General features: G+C 34.6%; 1 protein-coding gene across 7 annotated transcripts in view; it reads right to left on the bottom strand.

Annotated features, from left to right (window-relative positions):
• Nucleotides 1–24,437, bottom strand: part of USP34 (ubiquitin specific peptidase 34) — a 231,535-nt gene that overhangs the window by 170,019 nt on the left and 37,079 nt on the right. For 6 of the 7 annotated variants that reach the window (XM_067704953.1, XM_067704955.1, XM_067704952.1 and 3 more), the window contains exons 2-6: nt 22,568–22,655; nt 15,523–15,943; nt 10,004–10,054; nt 9,693–9,842; nt 1,152–1,219 (exon numbers count right to left, since the gene is read on the bottom strand). In XM_067704953.1, coding sequence (XP_067561054.1) covers nt 1,152–1,219; nt 9,693–9,842; nt 10,004–10,054; nt 15,523–15,943; nt 22,568–22,655 — 778 coding nt within the window. Of the gene's footprint in view, nt 1–1,151; nt 1,220–9,692; nt 9,843–10,003; nt 10,055–15,522; nt 15,944–22,567; nt 22,656–24,437 lie in introns of those variants that run through there. The other variant, XM_067704956.1, reaches the window with a different exon arrangement.

The following is a 24,437-nucleotide window of genomic DNA, read 5'->3' as shown; positions in this document are numbered from 1 at the left end:
ATTCTTAACCACTGTGCCACCAGGGAAGTCCCTACTTCTAATTTTTTAATATGTCATATTCTTTCCAACTTCAAAGCCTATGCCCTTATGTTCCTTCTACTTATCGTCTGATTAGCAGATTCATGTTCCTCAGATGTCACCTTTCAGAAAGGCCTCATATTCTCTAACACCTTATCTTTACTTGCATAGGATTCATCACTATCTGATTCTTTTCCTGATACTTTCTCCAACAACCCGAACAGTAACCAGAAAATAGCAGGCACTCAAATCTTTGCAAATGAATAAAAATTATAAAGAACTCATAAATATTGTCAAGAAATACAATCTTAGAACTCCAACAGTTTACACTCTAAGCCTAATAAATATGATAATATCTCTATCCTCGTCTTAGGTTTCCTTCTTAGGTTGGAACTTCCAGAACTCAAATATCACCCTTTTCCCAATGAGACCTTCTCTATACCATAGGTATAATTGTGACCCACTCTCTAGAACTCTCAACCCACCCTTGCCGCTATTTTTCTCTGTCATACTCATGACTTTCTAATGAACTGTATCATTTACTTATTGTGCACACAGACTGCACAAAAGGAGATATATTTTCTTCTCTGCTGTATCTCCAGTGCCTACAACATAATACTTAGTATACATTTGTTGACTGAATAAATACAGTGGAATATCATGCAACCACTGTTAATCTGTTTAATTCTTTATACTTACATAAAAAATATTCCAACATAAATTGCTTTAAAGTAAACATTAAATATAAACCTACATAGGTGCATTAAAAAATACATCAAATGGTCAAAAATTTTCTCTGGAGGATGTGAACACAAAGGACTTTCAAACTATATAATTATGTACTATGTTATGAATAGTTTAAACATTACTACACTGGGCTTCCCTGGTGGCGCAGTGGTTGAGAGTCCGCCTGCCAATGCAGGGGACGTGGGGTCGTGCCCCGGTCCAGGAGGATCCCACGTGCCGCCGAGTGGCTGGGCCCGTGGGCCATGGCCGCTGAGCCTGTGCGTCCGGAGCCTGTGCTCCGCAATGGGAGAGGCCAGAACAGTGAGAGGCCCACGTACCGCAAAAAAAAAAAAAAAAAACAACATTACTACACGGATAACCAGGGGAGAAAGATTTTATAAACTTACCTGATAACATATGTCCTAAAAGGGATAATGTGCTGCATGACAGCAGGGATATGTAGCCATATTCTAATCTATAAAGAAACATAAAAATGATATTAATGATTAATGAATATGTGAAATACATGTCTTTAATTAAAAACAAGAACATTTAGTATTTTCCTGCCTCTAAAGACTAAATGTATTTCATCTATTTTGAAAAGGATGAACTAAGAAATACGACTGCACACATATCAGGTAAGTAATTTAACCTATAAACAATTCTAATCCATATACCTAAAATCAATCTGAAGAATTACTATCAGTTTCTTCCTGAAAAGGGAGAATCACCTATCCAAGTAACATCTTACTACCTGCTACTCTATACCTCTTTGTATGGTAGCAACCCAAATACTATAGAACTAAATTATTTTTTTAATAAATCATCCTTCCTTCTAAAAAATATCAAATTACCTGATACCTGGTCACTTCAATATCCATCTAAGACAAATATATTTTATAGAGTCAAACACTGATCATCAACAACTATTTGTTTAATTAAGTTCTTACTGTAAGTATCCCAATCTAAGTTATAATGAAAGTTATAATAATCTGTTCACTTAATTTTTTCTACATAATATTCCAGCCCATTTCTAAATCTAATATGCTCATATTAGTTTTATTCTCATAAATCGCAGTTTAAATATCATGTAAGAAAAAAATCCTAAGCAAATCATCAAACAAGAAACTACAATACTAAGCCTTAACACATGCAAGTAATACAAATTGAAAACAAATTTGTAAATACAGACTGCATGGCTTCACTTTAATCTAATGAAACATAAGTCCTATAGCAAATACAATACTAACGGTGAAATGCTAAAACTCTTCCCTCTGAGACTAGGAACAAGACAAGAATACCTTTAATTCAACTTAAACTGAAGGTCCTAGACAGTGCAACAGACAAGAAACCGAATAAAAGGCATAAGACTAAAAAGGAAGAATTAAAATCAATATTACTCTGAGATGATGTGATTATGTAAGTAAGAAATCCAAAATAATTTTCAGATAAACCTTTTTGGAATTAACTAGTTTAGCAAGATTGCTGCTTAGAAAGTTAATGTAAGTAAATGAATTAATATACACACATATATACATACATACACATACTATATTACATATATATAATACATATATACACGTCTTACATACCAGAAAAAAATAATAAATAAAATTTTCAAAAATATTCTCTTTACAACAGCATCAAAAAATATCATGCGCCTAGAAATTGTCTAACAAACATATATAACATCTCCACATAAACACAGAAAATTATGAGACAAATCTTAAAGCATGTAAATAAAAACACATTTACCATATTTATACATTAGAAGACTCAATATTGCAGAGACACAGTTCTCCGCAAATTGATCTACAGATTCAATGCAACCCAAAAAGGTTTATACGTGGAACTTTAGGCACTGATTCCAAATGCAAAAGTCCAAGAAGAGACAAAACACTCTTTAAAGAATGACAGGGAGTAGAGATATAATGCATGGTGACTATACTTAATAAAATGGTTTTGCATATTTGAAAGTGCTAATAGTTCTTAAAAGTTCTTATAAAAAAAAATTTGTTAACTATGAATGGTGTCAGACGTTAACTAGACTTCCTGTGGTAATCATTTTGTAACATATATAAATATTGAATCAACTGAAACTAATGTTATATGTCAGTTACATCTTAATAAATTTTTTAAAAAAATGACAGGGAGGTAGAACTTGCTTTACCAGATAGCAAGACTTCTTATAAAGCAGCAGAAATTAAGATGGTATGCAAAACAGCACAAGACTAATCAAATAGACTAATGGAATATACTAGAAACCCCAGACCCATGCACAAGAAGACAAATAAAGATACCTGATTTATGACAAAATGATACTTCAGAACCAATAGGAAAGGACTGTCTTTGCTATAAATAGCGACAGGTCCAGTGTCTGTCTATATAGAAAAGAAAATGAATCCTGATCCCTCATACACCACACACAAAAGTCAATTCCAACTGAACTATAGATCAAAATGTGAAAGTAACATAATAAAAATTCCAGAACATAGAAAAATATCTTCATAAGGAAGATTTTTTATCCATTAATGAAAACATTAACCATAAAGAAAAAAATTTTTTATAAATTATACACCATTAAGTTTGGTTAGAAAATAACTCTTAATGAAATCAAAACGACACCTCACACCAGTCAGAATAGCCATCATCAGAAAGTCCAGAAATAATAAATGCTAGAGGGTTTGGAGAAAAGGGAATCCTCCTACACTATTGGTGGGAATGTAAATTGGTAAAGCCCTATGGAAAACAGTCTGGAGATTCCTTTAAAAACTAAAAATAGAGGTACCATATGATCCACTCCTGGGCATATATTCTGAAAAGGCAAAAACCCTAATTCAAAAAGGTACATGCACCCCCCAATGTTCACAGCACAATAGCCAAGACATAAAAGCAACCTAAATGTCCCTCGACAGATGAAGGGATAAAGAAGATGTGGTATACATACACAATAGAATATTACCTAGCCATTAAAAAAAAAAAAAAGAAATCCTTCCATTTGCAGCAACGTGGATGGACCTAGAGATTTGCATATTAAGTAAAGTAAGTTAGGCAGAGAAAGACAAATTCTATAAGATATCATTTATAAATGGAATCTAAAAAAATAATACACATCAACTTCTGTACAAAACAGGAAACAAACTTATGGTTACCAAAGGGAAAGGGGGAGAGGGAAGGATAAATTGGGAGTATGGGATTAATAGATATGCACTACTACATATAAAATAAACAACAAGGATTTACTGTATAGCACATGGAACTATATTCAGTATCTTGTACTAACCTATAATGAAAAAGAATCTGGGGCTTCCCTGGTGGCACAGTGGTTAAGAATCCGCCTGCCAATGCAGGGGACACGGGTTCAAGCCCTGGTCCAGGAAGATCCCACATGCAGTGGAGCAACTAAGTCTGTGCGCCACAACTACTGAGCCGGCACTCTGGAGCCTGTGTGCCACAACTACTGAAGCCTGTGTGCCTAGAGCCCATGCTCCGCAACAAGAGAAGCACCACAACAAGAGAAGCACCGCCACGAGAAGCCTGCACACTGCAGTGAAGAGTAGCCCCACTCACCGCAACTAGAGAAATTCGCATGCAGCAATGAAGACCCAACACAACCAAAAATATAAATAAATTTTATTTAAAAAAAAAAAAGAATCTGAAGCTGTACATCTGAAACTAACACAGTACTGTAAATCAACTATAGTTAAGTTAAAAATAACTCTTAAAAGACACAAGAGAATGAAAAGCAAAACCAGAGTTGAAGAAGATATTAGCAATACATAAATGTCAGGCAGAAGACTTGTAACCAAAACATATAAGGAATCTCCACACATTCGTAAGGAAAAGGCAAACAATTTGATTTTTAAAACAGATTAAAAAAACTTGAACTGGGGTTCCCTGGTGGCGCAGTGGTTGAGAGTCCGCCTGCCAATGCAGGGGACACGGGTTCGTGCCCCGGTCCGGGAAGATCCCACATGCCGCAGAGCGGCTGGGTCCGTGAGCCATGGCCGCTGAGCCTGCGCGTCCGGAGCCTGTGCTCCGCAACAGGAGAGGCCACAAACAGTGAGAGGCCCACGTACCGCAAAAAAAAAACGAACTGACACTTCTCGAAAAATATTGAAATGGCTAATATGCCCACGAAATGGTGCTCAATCTCTTTAGTCATTTAAAAACACAAAAGCAGACCACAAGGAGATACTACTATTAGTTCATCATGAATCTCTAAGAGTTAGAATACTAGGTGTCTGCAATGATATGGAGCAATGGGAACTCTCATTCCTGGTAAGAGTGTAAATTAATACAATCACTTCAGAAAATCTTAGCATTAACGTGTAAAACTGAATATATGTATACCCTGTGATAAAGAAATTGCACTACTATATATATATGAAAATAATGTACACATGCACTAAAAGACATGTAAGAGAATGCTGACACCACATTAATCCATCACCAGTAAAACAGATCAATGTTGGTATATTTTTAAAGGAGTATCATACAACAATCAAAATGAGCAACTCGAACTACATGCAATATAAATCTCAATGTTAAACAAAAGTAGCCATACATGAAAGAATGCATTGTATGTGATTCTACTTATACAGTTAGCAAGAGACAAAACTAAATCACAGTATTTAGGGATATAAGCTTAAGTAATAAAACAAAGAAAAGCAAGAAATAAAAGTATGAATTGTGTTCACCTTTAAGGGCAAAGAGATGGGATAGTGACTTAGAGGAATCATAAAGGAGGCTTCTGGGGAATTGACAATGATTTGTTTCTTGACATGGGTAGTGGTTAAATGGGATATTCACTTTGATAAGTCACTGAGCCATACCTTATCATTCTGTTCACTTTTCTATATGTTTATTTCAAATTTTTTTAAAAGGTTCACAGATTCAATTATATATAAGATACATTAGAACGGATGAAAATGAAAATAGATACAGTACCTTTTATTTGGGGATAAACAAATATGCCAACGAACAAAAATTTAAATAAAAATGACAAGGGAAAAAATGTCAACACTGGAAAGAAATTTTTAATAGAAGAGCTACCATTTACTGAACCCTTAATATTTCCATTGTGATAGATGAAAAAAGTGAGGCTTATAGACATAATGTAATCAAAATTAGATATTACATCAATAAAAAAATTTTAAAAACAAAAAAACAAAAAAATTAGATAGTATATAACAGAACTACAATTCAAGCCCAAGATTATTTCTCTGTAAAATCTACATTCTTTAATCTACTATGAGGTATACCATTACAAGAATCAAATTCCATATGCTATTAATCACATAGGTCCTTTTTCTTTCCTTACTGTAAGTTTTGAGCTTCCCCCTCTTTGTGATAACAGAGCTCTAGTAGCCCTTCTAAGTACTTGTTAAAAATCTCAGGAATAGGAAAAAATATTGTCTGATCCCCTTATAACTGCAGAAATGTAGGCAGTATTCTGCATCACAAAGCTAGTTTTGACAAAATGAAAACTTCACTGAACTGTCAGCGAACTCTCCTGATTAGTGTGAAAATATATGAAAATGTATAATCCCAGCCTAACTTCTGATATTAAATAGTCCTTGTTAGTGTTTTTTGTAAAGTAGTCTTAGGAAACTGACAGTTCGGAAATTGTTATTGTGTCTTCTGTTGTGTTACTACAAGTTTGCATGTCTGATAACATCTCTTAGGTAATAATTTGTCATATCTGTTTTGTAAAGCATATATTCATGAGGTTTATTAAGGCTCATTTGTACTTTTCCATTCATATTAGTAAAATAAATCCCATGACTCTTAACTTCTTTATGCAAAGTCCTTAGGCTTTGTTATTTTGTAATTAATAAAAGGTGTCATGTCTGAGATGACTAACTCAGGCATCTTTGCTGAGGCTGAGGCAGGATACATACTATGAGCTATAACCACCATGCATCTCAGTGGGGAAACTTCTATGAGGACTCCACATTCTACTTCTGTAAGCTGTGCTAAATATTGGTTAACTGCTTTTGCTGAAAACCTACAGACCAATACAAAATAAGAAAACTACATATATAAAGATTTTGTTGTTATTTCCCTGAGGTGGCAGTCATTATTACTAAGAATAGATCCTTATAAGAGTGGAGTAATACTTGTGCAAAACTGAGAACTCTCCTAACAGTGTTAGTTTAGAAATGCTAAAGCAAACTTCTGAGACTGAAATAAGTGTATGGGCCTAAGCGTATTATCAGATTTGAACCTTAACTGATCAAAGTAAGAGTTTTCCTTCTTTGCTGATAACTCAGACTCAAGGCAAAGTGAGTTTTCCTGTGCTGCAAGCTAAAGTTCTAGGAGATAACACCACCTTCCTCATTAAGAGTGAGGGAATGACCCTAGAAAACAAACAGAATGGCTTGGTTCCCAGGAACTGATATAAACATGTTTTCTTCTGAATGTGTGATTTATTATAATCAAGTGTGGGAGAAACAGGTACTCAATAAGGTCAGGCCTTATCTACCTTACCATAAAAGTAGTTTATAATTCGTAGAATTTTTTGCTTTTCAAGAAAAGGATTGCCCTAAAATTCAATAATTTTTTCATTATTTAAATGTAGGAGTTTTTGTTCCTGTATGAAAGCCCATGGAAAATCAGAGATTCCCAAATAAGGGACCTTCAGCCTTACTGAAGCTGAAACAACATGGCTAAACAAGCTGCCTATTTCTCAAGAAAAGAAATGAGACATACAGAAACGACCAGGGTTTATCATTTACAATGATCCACTAAAGGAAACTACTCTGCTCTAGATCAACTTGTATGTGACTAGAAAAGTCTGAAATTTAAAGGCCTTAAAGTTTCTCAAAATGCAATAAGGATGTCTATTTCAATTGTTTAAAGTGGCTGCTAAGTGTTTTCATATAAACTTCAGGCAGAGTGGTCAAAACTCCAAAAAAAGGTCAGAAATCATGCCAACACTTATATTGCTTTAAATGTCACCAGTCCCTTAAGAAAAACTCCAGACTCTGAAAAAAATAAAGTACAGGGTCTGCAGACAACTTAATTACAAAAAGAATTATAATTTAAGCTCTTAATTTGCACCAAAGTATTAACTATATTTTTAAAAATTAGAAGAAAGCAAAATCAAAAAATATTTTTTTATGAGGAAAAGATGCCAAATGAGAGTTACCCAATCAAGTTATAAAACCTTTGGTTAAAAAGTACATTATGTTATACTCTCAGGAAAAAAACAAACATAGATTATTGTATCCAAACAATTACATTATTAATTTAAACAGTATGACTAATTTTAACTTTGGTTTAATAGTCTCAGTTGAGTTACAAGATAAAGTTATGCAAATTGACAACAGCCCACCAAAATTAGCAGTCACAAAAAGGCTGAAGAGAAAAATGAAACAGAATCCAAACCTCCAAACAGAATCCAAAGTAAAGGATTACTTTTCAAGAGATAGCAATAAGTTACCTGTAACGAGGCTTCCACAATAGACTTTTAACACCAAGATTTAGTAAAATTAATTCGAGAAATACATTTTAATTCAGGTTAATATTCCTGATTAAGGAAAACTGTAGATAAATTATTTTTTGAACTTTGGATTTCAAACTCAGTTATTTACCCTCTCTAAATTTATGACAATTTAAAACTAAAATGTCAACACAGGATTTAAGTTCACTCAAAAGTCTGTATTTTATTCTTTCTCCCAAAGGAAGCCAAACTGAATAAAACTTTCTTTCAAACAAATAAAGTCAATCAGACTAACAGAATCAGGTTAAGTGTTAATAATAGCTAAAATAAATAGCAGCACCAGTCACTAAGGGCTTACTATGTATCAGGTGCTATTAATAAGAGCTTAAAATCTTAAAACCTCACAACAATCTTTTAAGGTAGATCACCATATTTATCATTCCCATTCTACGAATTAAAAAATTGAGGCTCAGGTTCAGAATTCAAATGCAATTGTGACTCCAAAGTGTATATTCTTAACCTACCATGCTACACTGCCATTACATGTAGCATGTTCAACCTGTCAGAAACCAAGGAATTTGGGGACTAAAAATGACCTTGATACAAATTAATTATTTCAAATATGGAAACATGGAGTTCCAGATACTCAATAAATTTGAGTGAAGCCAGTGTCCTCTCCAGTGTTATTTCTACACTGGAAACGAGGAAACAAAGTTATTTTGTTCAGTCTTTTTTCACCCTGTATTTTATATACACACTTGAAGTATTTCACAGTAGTTATTACTTAAGGTCACTCAGTTAATACAAGAATTCAGGCTTTGGTAAAGTTAGATTTAAGTATTGCTTCACTATTTTTTTAAATGATGACCAGAATAGAAGATTATTTTAGGTTAGATTTTAATACACAGGTGGTAAAATGTATTTCTTCTCTCTGCTTCCACACATATTGTGCTTCACAGTAGCTGACATTCACAACATTTGAAAGAATTATCTTCTTTACAAAGGCAAAAAGAAATGTTAGTTCTTCACTTGCAATATACAGGGAAGTCAGACACACTGTAGTAGTGCCCTAGGCTAGGCTAACCATCATTTAAGTAACCAAAAACTCTAAAATTTCCCAGTACAAAATCCCTGGCTAAAGAGGTAGATGGCTAAATTTATCTAGTTAACTTAAATTCATTAAATTTTTTTTTTTTTTTTTTTTTTTGGTTGTGCCGTGCAGCTTGCAGGATCTTAGTTCCCCAACCAGGGATTGAACCCGGGCCACAGCAGTGAAAGCACCAAGTCCTAACCGCTGATACAAATTCCAATTTATTATAACAAAGACATTTTAAAAAAGATTTCTGTACTCGATTTTTTCAAAGTATAATCCAGAAGAAAAGAAAAACAAGATTGTACATGTAAATCACTCATAATCTGGCTTTTCTGAACATAAAAATTCATGTTATTAAAATACTAGACTTTGATCTCAAGATTAAAACCAATTCCAAACAATACTTACATTAGATACAACTGTAATAAATGCATGTGCTATAAGAAATGGCAAAGTTTCAGGAGTTCCATATTCAAAGCAGTCCTTCATGAGAGAAAGGCCATTTTTCCCACAAAACAAACATACATAACGAAGTAAATGCAATGGTACTTCTACATCCTGAAGAAAAAAGAAAATCTATTATTTTAAAACTTATCAGGAACAATTTTTATTTTATTACCAGTACTGGAAAGATACTGGTCAGGCATAAACTCAAAAAGACTTACATGAAAAAGTAAAATTTTCCATAAACCTAAGAATGAAAAAAGATAAACACTTACATTCATATCACAGAATGCCCCTAATATGTTGCTTTCTTGGGTTGATATATCCTGATTTAAAAAAAAAAAAGAAAAAAAGGTAAATACAATTACATCACACTACTACATGACAATCTTTAAAAACTACGATTTTTTAAAGATTGATTTTATAAAAACTCACCGATTGTACAATTGCTTCTCATCATCAACAGCAGTATTCCTAACTGAAGCTAATATGATTCAGTTCTAAAGTATACTTTAACTCTTCTCCAAAGAAATCTTTCTATACTATATGCTACACATTATTTTGCCTTCTTAAACAAAAACCTTTCCTTAAATAATTGGGGTAATTTTTGAACACATTTTAAACTTAGTTAAGTGGTTTTGAAACTATACTCGGGAAATCTCTAGAGGTATACTCAAAAGTTCCACAACGTGCTTTCCATACGTAAGATTTAAACTACCTAAAAGCATACTCATCCACTGTTGGTGTGAATATAAGCTGGTATGACCTTGTTGGAGGATAATTTGGCAGTTACCTATCAACATTTAAAATGTACCTTCCCTTTGACCCAGCAAATCAACTTCTGGTTATTTATCCTAAACAACTAGTAAAAGTAGTGCTGGAAAATGTATGTATAATGATGCTCACTGAAACTATTTATAACATTTCAAAATTAGAAACAACTTCAATATCCATCAATAGGCTGGCTAAATAAAATGGTGACATAACCATCTAGGGTCTTATGCAGCCTTCAAAAATAATACGGTGAAATGGCATGAGGGATTATCTTTTTGGGATGATGAAAATGTTCTCAAATTGAAATGTGGTAATGGTTGCACAGCTCTATAAATTTATGAAAATAATATATACTTTAAGCAAGTGATTTTTATGGTATGTAAAGTATACCTTTAAAATGCTGTTAAAAATAAGGTGAATCAAAAAATACATAAGGTGAATTCCACATGCACAGGCATATAAAGATAATATCCTGTATTTGTTAAAAATAGAATTTATGAACATGATCTAATTTTCATAAATTTTTAAATGTCTGAAAATATCTGAACTAATTTCGTAACAATTTTTTTTGACGAGAGAATGGAGAAAAAGGAGAGATTCAAGGCCTTTTATTTTAAACTCTATGTTTTGTATAGTCTATGCTTTTTTAGTCATATTGAAAGTGTTACTTTTATAATCAGAAGGTTAGATACTTTCAGCTGAAAAGTTAGCTGCCAAAGGAACCCATTCATTCTTTGCTGTTACCTGTTTTACATAAAGTTTGACTGCTGAAATAAAGTTTGAAAACAACTGATTGAGAGCATACATAAAACTCTCAGAACATTTCAGAATAATCAAAAACTGTCCTAAGAGAGGTCAAAACACTTGTCAAATTAAGTGTAATAAACCTCCTTAAATGTATTCTCAAGCCTCTACTACCAGGGCCACAGTTAAAGTTTTAAGTTATTCTTAGCAAACCTTTTGTCTTCAAAAAATCCAGAATATAAGAACTCCTGTGGTATTACTAAATACGATTCATGGACCAGATGAACCATGCTGAAATATCAAATTGGAGTCAAGATTTCTACTGCCTAACATGAACACAGCTAGAAATTCTCCTAACAGAATTCTATTCTGATGTGCAAAATGTTACTCATGGACTTGGTTGTATCTATTTTAGCTACTCAGAAGATCTGTTTTACCATTTCATATTTCTACTCTGGATACATGAAGCCACTACCCTAAGGTGTTATTATAATCTCATTTTAAGTAGTATGCAAAGAAGTGAACATAGATCTGTTGGTAACAATACTAGGAGCAACACTAGGAAGTCTTGATAAAAGCTGAACCTTCTCTCAAAAGCTCTCATTATAGAGGATCCCTGAAAAGGTGTTAAGAAACCTATCAAGAATTTTTTAAGTTTTTGTTTTTTTCCCCAAAACCTCACATTTATTACATAAGATGATGCCACTCTCTTTCTAGAACTAAACAGAGGAATATGCCTACTACTTTAAAAGATACTCTAAAACAAAGAGAAATAAAGGAGTAACTAGAAAGTAATTCTATATCTAATTAAGCAAATGCTGCTCTATGATCTAACCACAAAGAATTGAAGGCTAGAAGATTAGGAATAAAATATTTGCATAAAAAGGTCATTGATGTTGGAATTAGATAGTAGTGATGGTTACTTATTAAAGTGTATACTTTAAAAGAGTAAATTTAAAACATTTAATTTTCTTTAAAAAGGGCGAATTAAAAGTCAGTAGAAAGTGGCAAGAAAAAAAAACAGCCTAGATTCAGAAACTTGGACAATAAAACAACAATATATGTATTTAATCTGCCAGAGCATATTATACCTACCTTTAACAGAAGGGCAAAGATCTCTCTTCTCTCTACAATTTTTATACTCATCTCGCTCTAAGAAAAATACTTAACACTAGAGCAATACCTCATTTGATAGAATTACCTATATTATTCAGGATTAGGAAAAGAATGCCACTGGCCTCCACAAAACTTTTAATGTGAATTAATATTATGTATTTTAAATTACTACATCTTTAAAAATATTTTCAACTTCAACAGGAGGGAAAGAAGGATGGAGGGAGGAAGGGAGGAGGAAAGGCTTCAAGTTCCCATCTTAATTCACTATTGGCAATGGATTACAATAGTTAGTGATTAGTCTGAAACATTTGAGAAACAATGCAGTAGAATTAAGACCTGAATTCTAGAACTCTCTGAGCAATATGCTATGCAAATGTGATCAAAACTTTTAACCTTTGTAAGTCAGTTTCCTCTTACATGAAATAAGGATACTGACTAAGTTTCTAAAGTCACAGGTGTCAAAACACTAACACAGGAGTACTGAATCTTCTCCTAGAGTCTTGGTCAATTTGTGCCTCTTAAAAAAAATAAATAAAACCAAAAGTAAAAGGTCTTATCAGGAAAGGATGCATATAACAGTATGAAGGGAAGACTGGATGGACTACCTCCTTATAAAAAGGTGGAATTAAACATCTCTATAGTAAACTCTATAGCACTGCATAATAAATATTAGTTTTCTTAAGATATCTGTGTGTATGTATATAGACACATACACATAATTTTATAATATATATGTATGCTACACGAAGGATTTTTTTTGTTTTGGGGGGGTTTTTTTGCGGTACACGGGCCTCTCACTGCTGTGGCCTCTCCCGCTGCGGAGCACGGGCTCCGGATGCGCAGGCTCAGCGGCCACGGCTCACAGGCCCAGTCGCTCCGCGGCACGTGGGATCCTCCCAAACTGGGGCACGAACCCGTGTCCCCTGCATCGGCAGGCGGACCCCCAACCACTGCGCCACCAGGGAAGCCCTACATCAAGGTTTTGATCGGAGACCCTTTGAAACAGCTGGCCCTTAACATATTTAATAACATGGCCAAAGGACAGAAACTAGAAATTTTAGAGTATTTATAACATCTCATTACTAAGATATTAGAAACTTGGGAAACAGCTCTTATGAACAGAATATTAAAGAAGCACATATAAATTCTGTATAAGGAGATTAGAATTCTGTATAAGAATACAGAATTCTGTATAAGGAGACTCCTACTTTATTATATCCAAGAGTGGTTTTTATTAGAATTTTACCTAAAGTTATGAAGCCACTGCTTTCAACCAAGTAGTCACATGGAATGATCCTAAAGAAGAGTAATAATGGGGCATTTTATTCCACAAGGAGAAGTACAGGGGAGTGTGACTATGCCTACATTTGGAGATTATCATATTTGAAAATCATTTTTAAAAAACTGATGAGGAAATTGATTTTGAGAGCAAAATGGCAGATTTAGTATTGCTGTAACTCTACCAACAGATTTTTAACTGGAGAAAAAATATTTCTAAGACACTGCATGAATTTTACATATCTACATCCCTAACCAAACTATTTTTAGCATCTTTCAATTATCAATTTAAGGCATTAAAAACACTATTTGTGTGGTGTTCTTAAGATTAAATTTTACAGCTTTGCACAAATGGATCCCCTTTTTGTTGAAAAAGGATTCCAAGATGACATTTTTTAGAATGATTAATAAATATCTGATGTCATATAAGAGATTTATTAAAAGGTTTCTACATGGGAAGATAATAGGCTAAAAATTCTAGAAGACAGAGCACAGTCTGATTTAAAATATTCTTATGGAGAATTCCAAAAGGGAAAACACCCACCTCCTGGGCTATGTTTTTAAATAGTCTCAATTCAATGTGAAAATATTTCCAGTAAAGGACAACTTTTTTTCCAGATGAAGAAGGAAGTTTAGAGAAGTCAGAATGGAGGTTATAGAAAAAATAAGCTGGAGAAAATAGACAGCCTTAAAAAAACAAAAAGCATATGGTAGATTTGTTAATGGCCACAACTCTACCCATTCCTGGATGCACGAAAAACAGAATGTACTTAAAAGTTTAAAATGAAACTTTACCTCTCCTCCTATCCAGAGATGGAGTCTACTTCACACCCCTTTGATCTGAGCTGCCCTTGTGAATTGCTTCAACCAACAGGGATGTGGTAAAGTTGATACTGTGTAGTTTCAAAGGCTGGACCTTTATAAGAGGCCTTACAGCTTTCCAGTTTTGCCTTCCTGGATCAATGCTAAGACTACAATGTAAGGAAGATAGTCTACCCTAGTAGAGAGGCCATGTAGAGAAAAATCCAAGGAGCCCTAAAGAGCAGCCAGCACTATCAGATTTGTGAATGAGACCATCTTGGACTTTCAAACCCATCCAACTCCCAAAATAAATGCAAGTGCCTAAGTAAGGCCATACAAAACCAGCAAAGAAATTGCCCAAGCAATACACAGAATCATGAGAAATAATTAATCACTGTTGTTTTAAGCCATTATTATAATACATTATCACATAACTGTTCAATTCCTGCTATCTGTAGAAATAATGCCATTATGTAAATACCTAAGATGGGTTACTGATCTCCTGGAAAGGCTTGTATAAATATCACTAGTGGAGGAGGGAAGGAGGAAAAGAGGGAGGTGGGGGGGGAGGGAGGGAGTGAGGGAGTGGAAAAATATCACTAGTGAAATAAGTAAAGCATCTTGACATACAAAAGAAAATACTATTATTTAAAACTAGTAATTACATATAATTTGTTAAGCATTTTTTCTTTACAAAAGGAATTCCAAATTCTGTTAACCTATGTTTCTAAGAATGAAATTCAAAACTCTATGTGCTTCTTTTTCCTCAGTTACTACTTTTTGAAAGAGTCACAGTAAATACAGCACAGATCTACATCAGCAAAATGTCTATCACTGACAGTTTAATTTTATGAGCTCAATTTATAAATCTTTCCTTAATAGAACTATGCTGAGCAAATGTTCAACACAAGTTGCTACAGAAATGGTCTGAAGAAATCTGAAGTAATTCTTATAACAACAGTGATTTTTATAATTTTTTCCATCAATAATGACTATCTTCATATTTATTCATAAGTGAGAAATTACCAACATAACCATGACTTGGTATTACTTAAAATTCACAATACCTATTTTTACATACCTCTATAGTAGGATGAGTATTATGTTTGTAAGCAGTATATAAGGGAAACTGAATTTGAAAAATTTTTGCCACACATAGTAACAGTTTTTCCTTCTCATCTGTACTCCATAAACTAAAAGGATCAGAGCTCTTTGAAGATTCCTCCTCAGTCAAAATACAAATTCTTGTAGAGTTTGATTTTTTTTCTATTGATTTTTGTCTTTCTGTACTTCCTTCATTACACTCTCTTTCTATATTCAGTGGTTCTTCCGCTTGATTACTCTCATCTTGCCACGTGGAATCTATGTTAATAGTAGTACAATGTTTACAAAGCTGGTCCCGGAGCACTTGAACTTGGGCAATCACTAAGTTAATAAGTGCACACACTACTTGGTTAAAAATCTCCAAATGCTTATATTCTTTGAAGCAGCATAGACATTGCCTATAAGAGAAAAAAAAGTTTTCAATAAATCAATGCTTCCTAGAGAGGCAACAATTATATCTTTCTAAAAAGTAATATAAAAAAACAAATACTAAAATATCTTTTGAATAATTTAATTTCCTCCTTCCTGGTAGAGTTAGCACTACAATAACTTAAAAAGACAGCATCACACCAAAAACTGGTAGTGGTAAAAAGTCACCATGTTAGGTCGACAGCTATCATCTTCAGTTTTATGTATGTATTTATCTGTCCCTCTAGACAAAGAACAAGAATTATGGCTATATCTTTGCTTCTCTAAGTACTAACTACTCAGTGCATGTTTAACAAATATCAGGAAACTGGCTATAATAAAATACCTTATTAGTAAACCCAGCTCATTATTTTACATAAGGGATTTTGTTGTCAACTAATAAAAAAGTTACATTTAAAAATAATTTGCTTGGGACTTCCCTGGCAGTCCAGTGGTTAAGACTCCGCACTTCCACTGCAGGGGGCACGGGTTCGATCCCTGGTTGGGGAACTAAGATCCCGCATGCCATACCACACGGAGCTGCTGATAATAATAATGCTGCTGATATAATAATTTGCTTGAAGGCTACTTAGGAGGGACATTCCTATCCTATCTGACAGATCAAAAGTGTTTAAAGAACACACACACAACATATATACACACACACACGCTCACACTCTCTCTCTCTCTCTCACACTTCAGCTCCAGTAAAAAAACAAAAATAAATAAAAATAAGAGTCAGTAATTACTACAGACAAATCTAGTTCTCTTAGACATGTTCAGTTAGTAGCACAATGCCTGGCATATTGTGGATAATCAAAGGGGTCTGGTGAATCAATAAGTAAATAATACACAGTACCAGGTTACAATGTATCCAATAACAGATGACAGTTAAGCAACTATCACTTAAAATTTGCACCTAGTTATATTATCGAAACAAATCAAAACTCTTATTGTACCAAATAGATCACCAACTTCCTGTATGACCATGTAAGAATAACTTCATTTCTCCAGGTGTGGCAAATTTGAAGTATGGCCACAAATTCTTTAATACTACTCTTCCCTTTAAAAGGTGAAGCCCAATTTTCCTCCCCTTGAATGTGGACTGGACTTAATGACTGGCTTCCAATGAATGGAATGTGGCAGAAATGACAGTGTATGACATCTGAGACTAGGTTATAAAAGACATTACCACTTCTGCCTTGTTCTCTTTTGGATCACTCACTCTGGGGGAAGCCAGCTATCATGAAAAACACTCAAGGAGGCCATGGGAAAGGCCACATGAGAAAAAACTGAGTCCTCCCACTAACAACCAGCACCAACTTGCCAAACAGGGAAGTGAGTCAACTTGGAAATAGATCCTCCAGTCCCACGTAAGGTCATCCAAAGATGACCATAACCTGGCCAAATCTTGACTACGACCTTATAAGAAATCCAAGCCAGAACCAACCAACTAAACCACTCCCAAACTCCTACCCATAAAATAATTGATGATAAATGTTTGTAATTGAGATAATAAACATATCTCTGAGGATAACAAACGTTTACTGTTGTTTTAAACACTACTTTTGGAGTACCTTGTTACACAGAAATGCATAAATGATACATCAGGACTATCTTCTCCATGGCAAAATGAAAGGGATTTTATCTCTAAGGCCTCCTCCAGTTTTAAATTCTATAATATCGCAATTTCTACAAAAAGAAAAATAAACACATTACTCAACATTTTTCTGATGAGTAGCTTCTTCCTTTAAGTTTAGGAAAAACCAAGTTCAAAGTGAAGGATCATACATCTGACTATCTTTAGTGAAAATGAAATCTGAGTTTCCCCTCAAAAAACAACCTTGAGGGGCCTCCCTGGTGGTGCAGTGGTTGAGAGTCCGCCTGCCGATGAAGGGGACACGAGTTCGTGACCCGGTCTGGGAAGATCCCACATGCCGCGGAGCGGCTGGGCCCGTGAGCCATGGCCGCTGAGCCTGTGCGTCCAGAGCCTGTGCTCCACAACGGGAGAGGCCACAACAGTGAGAGGCCCGCGTACCGCAAAAAAAAAAAAAAAACAACAACCTTGAGGTCAGATTTTGGATTAGGAAAGCCAAAGAGCTAGTCAAATTTACTATAAAAGTGCAGTCAGGTATGGATCTAGAGATTGTCATACTGAGTGAAGTAAGTAAGAAAAAGACTAATATCATATGATAATCACTTATATGTGGAATCTAAAAAAATGATACAAATGAACTTATTTACAAAAGACTCACAGACTTCGAAAACAAATTTATGGTTACCAAAGGGGAAAGGTAGGGGGAGGGATAAATTAGGAGTTTGGGATTAACATATATATACAACTATATATAAAATAGATAGGGACTTCCCTAGTGGTCCAGTGGTTAAGAATCCATCTTCCAATGTAGGGGACGTGGGTTTGATCCCTGGTCAGGGAACTGAGATCCCACATGCCTCAGGGCAACTAAGCCCACGCACCGCAGCTACTGAGCCTGCGAGCCACAGCTAGAGAAGCCCATGCACCGCAACAAAAGATCCCGCATGCTGCAACTAAGACCCAACACAGCCAAATAAATAAATAAATAAAATCTTAAAAAAAAAAAAATCAACGAGGACCTACTGTATAGCACAGGGAACTCTACTCAATATTCTGTAACAACCTATATGGGAAAAGGATCTGAAAAAAGAAAGAAACACATACCATCATGAAATTTCTGAAGCCAAGGAGGGATAAAGATCCTAAAAGCTTTCGGGGAGAGTGAAAAGAGTGACAAGAAAAAGCTCAGGAATAAAAACAGCTCATACTTTCTCCTAAGTAATATTGGAAGATAAAATACAATGGAATAACACTTTCAAAATTCTGAGAGAAAATAATTTTCTATCTACAATTCTGTATCCAACAAAAGTTATCAACAAAAGTAAGGGTAGAAGAGACATTCTTTTAGGCCGGAAAGGTCTAAAAACCATTTGTCTCCCATGTACCTTTTCTCAGAAAAGATATCATCCTAACAAAACAAAGAAGTAAACCAATAAAGATGGCATAGAATCCAGTGAACTGGATATCCAATATAATAGAAAAGCAAAAGAATTTCAAGGATGATCTGAAGAGAATATAGCTGTTTCAGTAACCCTACTGAGAAATCAATACAGATTGGAGTAGGAAGATAAAAGCCAAAGGAGATGGAGGGAAGGTAAGAAAGTAACAGATCACCTAATGATGTATAAAAATGTAAAAACTAGTACTAAGAAGGGCTGGAGAGTTTGGGAAAAATTAGTGATCCACACCTAGAAAATTAATCAAATGAAGAACAAGACACTAAACTCTATGAAACAAAGAATGAAAACAAAAGAAAAACAACAATTTATATCTTGTAAAATATAAAATGAACCACAGAATCTTTTTTGGCTAATAACTGAGCATTATTTTTGTTTTTAGAACTACCTCAAGAACTGATGTAACTATATTGAGAGGACGGGGAAGGGTAAATGGGTGAAATCTTTATATATCAGAAAAGGAAGTTCACAGATTATACCTAAAATTGACAGATAAAGCAACAGCAATATAATATTATTTCAGAACATAAAAGTTAGTATCAAAACCAACATCTCAAAAAGTTGAAAACAGAAATGGGGCTGAGGAGATAGGGGACAATGGACTTTTATATTATAGGCCTTTCCCTACCATTTTATTTTTTAAACTCTGTACATACTGTATTTGTACACCAATATCATACATTACCTTTCACTATCTGAGCTTATCCTATTTTCTTCTCAGTCCTTCCCGTTATTACCCACCTGATAAAACTTTACTACCTACGCAGAGTTATATACTGCCTATCTGAGTGGAATACGCTTACATTTAAGAACACACAATGATAAAAATTTCTAAATGACTAACAAAATATGTAGCTTCAATTAATAAAAATACTAACATTCACGAGGAAGCTACATGTCAAAATTAAATTATTTTAACCTGGATTCCATAATTCCATCTAACAAATCTTCGAATGGATCTAACATTTTCCTGGTCTGGTACTGCTGAACACATGAAAGGACTGTTCATCTACAGTATCCAACCATAGCGAAAGTTTTTTTATTTATGAGCTAATTTCTGAAAAACACTACTTTAATAGTGGTCAATATCAATATCCCACTGGTCAAATTTCTTAATTCCAAAATATAAAGTAGACCCTTAAAGAGTGGAGAACATACATTAACCTGTTTAAAAGCAATAGTGTCTAAAACTGTTATAAAAAATAAAAGTTTAATAAAACAATAAAAATAAGCAACAGCCTCAAACTTTAAGTACAAATGACAGGTGTGAAAGGTGAAATTTTTAGCCTGAAAATAGAAAGATCTGACAGAACCTCCACCTAGCTAGCACCCAGAATTATTTCAGGGGAGAAATCCTGAAATAAAGGTAAAAAGTAGACAGGTAGAAGACAACGAGGAACCTTGAATGCCTACTGAGGCATCTGCAAGATATAAAACATAAGCCTGTTTTGTAACAGGCTTTAAACAAGTAAAACAAAAACCAGCAACAATTCCAACAAGAAGAATTTTGCTGTGTGGTATCAATGCCTTCATCATGCACGATATTCCTTTCAGAGCCATGTATGCTCTTTTGCAAATTTATATTCTTTCATTTATTCTCCTAATATTCTCTCCCCATTCTCTGGATTCATTTTCCTCCCATTTCATTCCAATTTTCCATTCCAATATTAATAAAATAATGATAATCTGTTAAAGTAATATACATAACTAACTCCCTGAATCTTATGAACAAAACAAAGAAGTGGCAGCTATATTACTGTGATGCAGCAATTATTAATAAAAATGATGACATAATATTTGATGACACAGAGACTGATCATAGTTCACATGAAAAAAATCAGATTATAAAGCATACAAGTTTTATAATCACATTTTTGTAAAATTTTAAACTGTACTGTTCCCAATCTCATACCAAGGTTATATACCAAAAGAAAGTTACCAGTTGTTACTCTGGGTGATGGCATTTTTTTTTTTTAAATTTTGATTTTCTGTATTTTCTAAAAGACTTTCACAATGAGTATATCATTTAAATAGAAGGAAAATTATAAAATATTAAAGCCTTTGAAATTTCTATAAATATTAAATTCTTAACATATTGTTTTTTTAAGTGAACATTCTCCTTCAGCTATATTCTGGTCAACCAACATATTAGAAAAAATGATTCTTGATTATTGATAATCTTTTGAAAGTTAACACTTTTCTCCCAGAAAATCTACAGAGAACATTTTGTATGAGATGTCATGGATCCGATCCATTCGTGCACTAAGGTACATTTATGGACCTTCCATGGTCATGGGCCACCAAGTTAAGAATTTCTTTTGTAAATTAACTGTGCTTTATTAGTAGCTTTTTATCCCCTACAAGAACCACAGTCTTAATCTGGACAATATTTTTTGATGCCCTAGAGAGAAACAGGATGGGGGGAGGGCAGAGCAGGGAAACAGGCAAAAAATTTTTACTCTAAAGCACTGTGATCCAACTGTATATTTTATTGTCATTTCTCTCTTCTATCAGCATGAACAATTAAGAGTGTAACATTCTACTTTTTGGTACTTTTTACTATCAGCTAAAAACTGTTAATACTTACTAACATGTGAATAGAATTATAAATATTACACACTATTTTCCAATTTGACTTTTCATGCCTTAGCTTATGTACCCTTCAATATATATTTCATTTTCTAAAATGTTTCAACAATTTTAATTAAAATAGGTATTTATTAAGTTCTTTTGTCAGACACCATGTTAAGTATTTTGTTTCTTCACAACCTCATGAAGATAGTAGTAGCTTTATTATTACTCATTTCACAAATGAGGAGGTAAGAGCTTACAGAAGTTAACTAATTTGTCATAATCACCTAGTACACAAGTGATGAAGCAGGACTGGAAGCCACATCTATCTGGCTCCAAGGCCATACTACTCTTAATCACTATATTCTGGAACAGCATGATATAAAGGCAGAGAGTCTCTACATCCTTTGATATTCTAATGAAGCCTACAAATTACTACCTAAAACTGTACATATCAAAATTTCATTTATGGGCTTCTCTGGTGGCTCAGTGGTTAAGAATCTGCCTGCCAATGCAGGGGACATGGGTTCAAGCCCTGGTCTGGGAAGATCCTACATGCCGCCAAGCAACTAAGCCCGTGCACCACAACTACTGAGCCTGTGGCTCTAGAACTCACGAGCCACAACTACTGAGCCCGCATGCCTAGAGCCCATGCTCTGCAACAAGAGAAGCCACCGCGATGAGAAGCCCATGCACGGCAAGGAAAAGTAGCCCCCACTTGCCACAACCAGAGAAAACCCGCGTGCAGCAATGAAGACCCAACGCAGCCAAAAATAAATAAATAAAAAATAAAATAAAATACAACTGGGAATTCCCAAGTGGTCCAGTGGTTAGGACTCCGTGCTTTCACTGCAGGGGGCACGGGTTCCTACCCTGGTCAAGGAACTAAGATCCCACAAGCCGTGTGGCATGGCCAAAAACAAAAAATAAAAATGTAAAACAAAACACAACTGACAAAGTTACTCTTCAAAATACATAAAGATGCATACCTCTGTGTCCAGGAATTGATATAAGCAAATATTTTGAGAGTATGTTCCTTTCTGAGCTGCAGTCCATCACCACCTTCTATATCGGATACTGAAAGAAAATAGAAAAAGTAACTTTTAAATTATGAATAAATAATGCCAAACCAATATTAAAGCCAACAGGGACTTCCCTGGTGGTCCAATGGTTAAGACTCCACGCTTCCACTGCAGGAGGCATGGGTTCAATCCCCGGCCAGGGAACTAAGATCCCCACGTGCCACAAGGCATGGCCAAAAAAAAAAGTCAACACTTAAAAAAAAAGCTAGATTTACAAATACAAATATTTCCAATAATTTTTTTTTTTTGCTTTCACTAAAGAAAATAAATCTTGGTTAATTATTGACCAATTCGATGCTAACTTTGTCTCAGAGAGTCTCAGGAATTAGAAACACTGAGTACTTCTAAAAGAAGGAATACAAGTGGGGCTAAAAAATATTAAAGTCTTATTAAGAAGCAGTTCGACAAACCCTCATCACCCCCCCAACACACAGACACACACACACACACACACGATCTCTAAAAGACTATGTTTGCTCTCCGGAGATGTTGAACCAGAGAGCGCTGGGTTTTGCACAATCAGGTAGCTGAAAGCCAGGAGGTATCATACTGAAAACATTTAATCTCTCTGTACAGGCATTTCCTACTGTGTCATGTAAGCACTGCTAAGAAGCCTCATGTGATATAAAACCTTACAATAAAGAAAATGAGACTAACAATAAAACATTAGAAGCAGACTACTCAATACCTATGAAACTTTATAACCAGAACACTGACAAAACCAATAACTAGTCTGATTTAAAATTTAAAAAAATACTAGCACAGTTAAATCTCTACTGGTATCTGCACTAACCAGTGTCAATCAATCTTCTGCAACTTTAACCCATGAGGTTCATGCTTCATCTTTTGATATGAAGGTGCCTGAGGGCATTCAATTCTAATAAAGGTCATTTCCAAAAAAAATTAAACATCAAATATAACCATCCTCATAGCTCCATCATTTTAATGACTTGGCACCTACTTCCTTCTCCACACAGCTCTACAAAGTAGAAAACACAGGGGTCCCTGAAGGCAATAAACCAATCACTGTATGCACAAGAAGGCATTTTTGAGGAATGTCAGCTTTGTTACTGTTTTCTCATGTACCAGTAGGGTCCTCTCTTTAATCACAAGAAAGCTTGCATGAATCACTATAAAACATTAATGTGATGGGGGAAATCCCATATGAACCATTAAGATGTTCCATTATATTAGTATCATCCCTCTATTTACCAACTGCGTATGTCTTAATTTTCGTTTTAAAAAAAACCTCACCTTGTTCTAGATCAGACTATATACTCCATGTTGAGACTTACAGCACTCTTCCCCTACTCAGCTCCAGAAATGCTTGAAGTCCAAGTAGGAGGTTGGAAGATTTCTCTCTGATAATACTGACTAGACCAAGGCAGGTAAAAAAATTCTCTTGGGCAGAGAGAGAAGGAAAAATCACAGGGCAAAAGTATATGCCAAACAAATAGGTAACAAGGTAAACAGCACCTGAGGCGGCCCTGGAAGCCAAAGACACTAATGCCCATCAGGAAGAAGATCCCAACAACAAAACCTAGCAACCATGACGAAGTAAGATATAGTGGGGGATAAGATAAGGTAACTACTAAAAGCAAGCTCTTGGCTTGTGTGATTTCATCAAGAAGAAGAGACCACAGTAGACAGTAACAGTTTTCCTTCCCCGGCCTGAAAACACAGGGAACAGAGTGGTTGCAAAGATCATATCCTTCTCTAACACAAAACGCAAATGGCACACATTCTGGGAAACGCACACGTGTGGTGAGAAACACGT

This window comes from Pseudorca crassidens, chromosome 14 (assembly GCF_039906515.1).
Source record: "Pseudorca crassidens isolate mPseCra1 chromosome 14, mPseCra1.hap1, whole genome shotgun sequence".
Taxonomy (NCBI): Eukaryota; Metazoa; Chordata; class Mammalia; order Artiodactyla; family Delphinidae; genus Pseudorca; species Pseudorca crassidens.
Note: the sequence above shows the minus strand (reverse complement) of the source record. Positions and strands in the feature narration are given on the sequence as shown.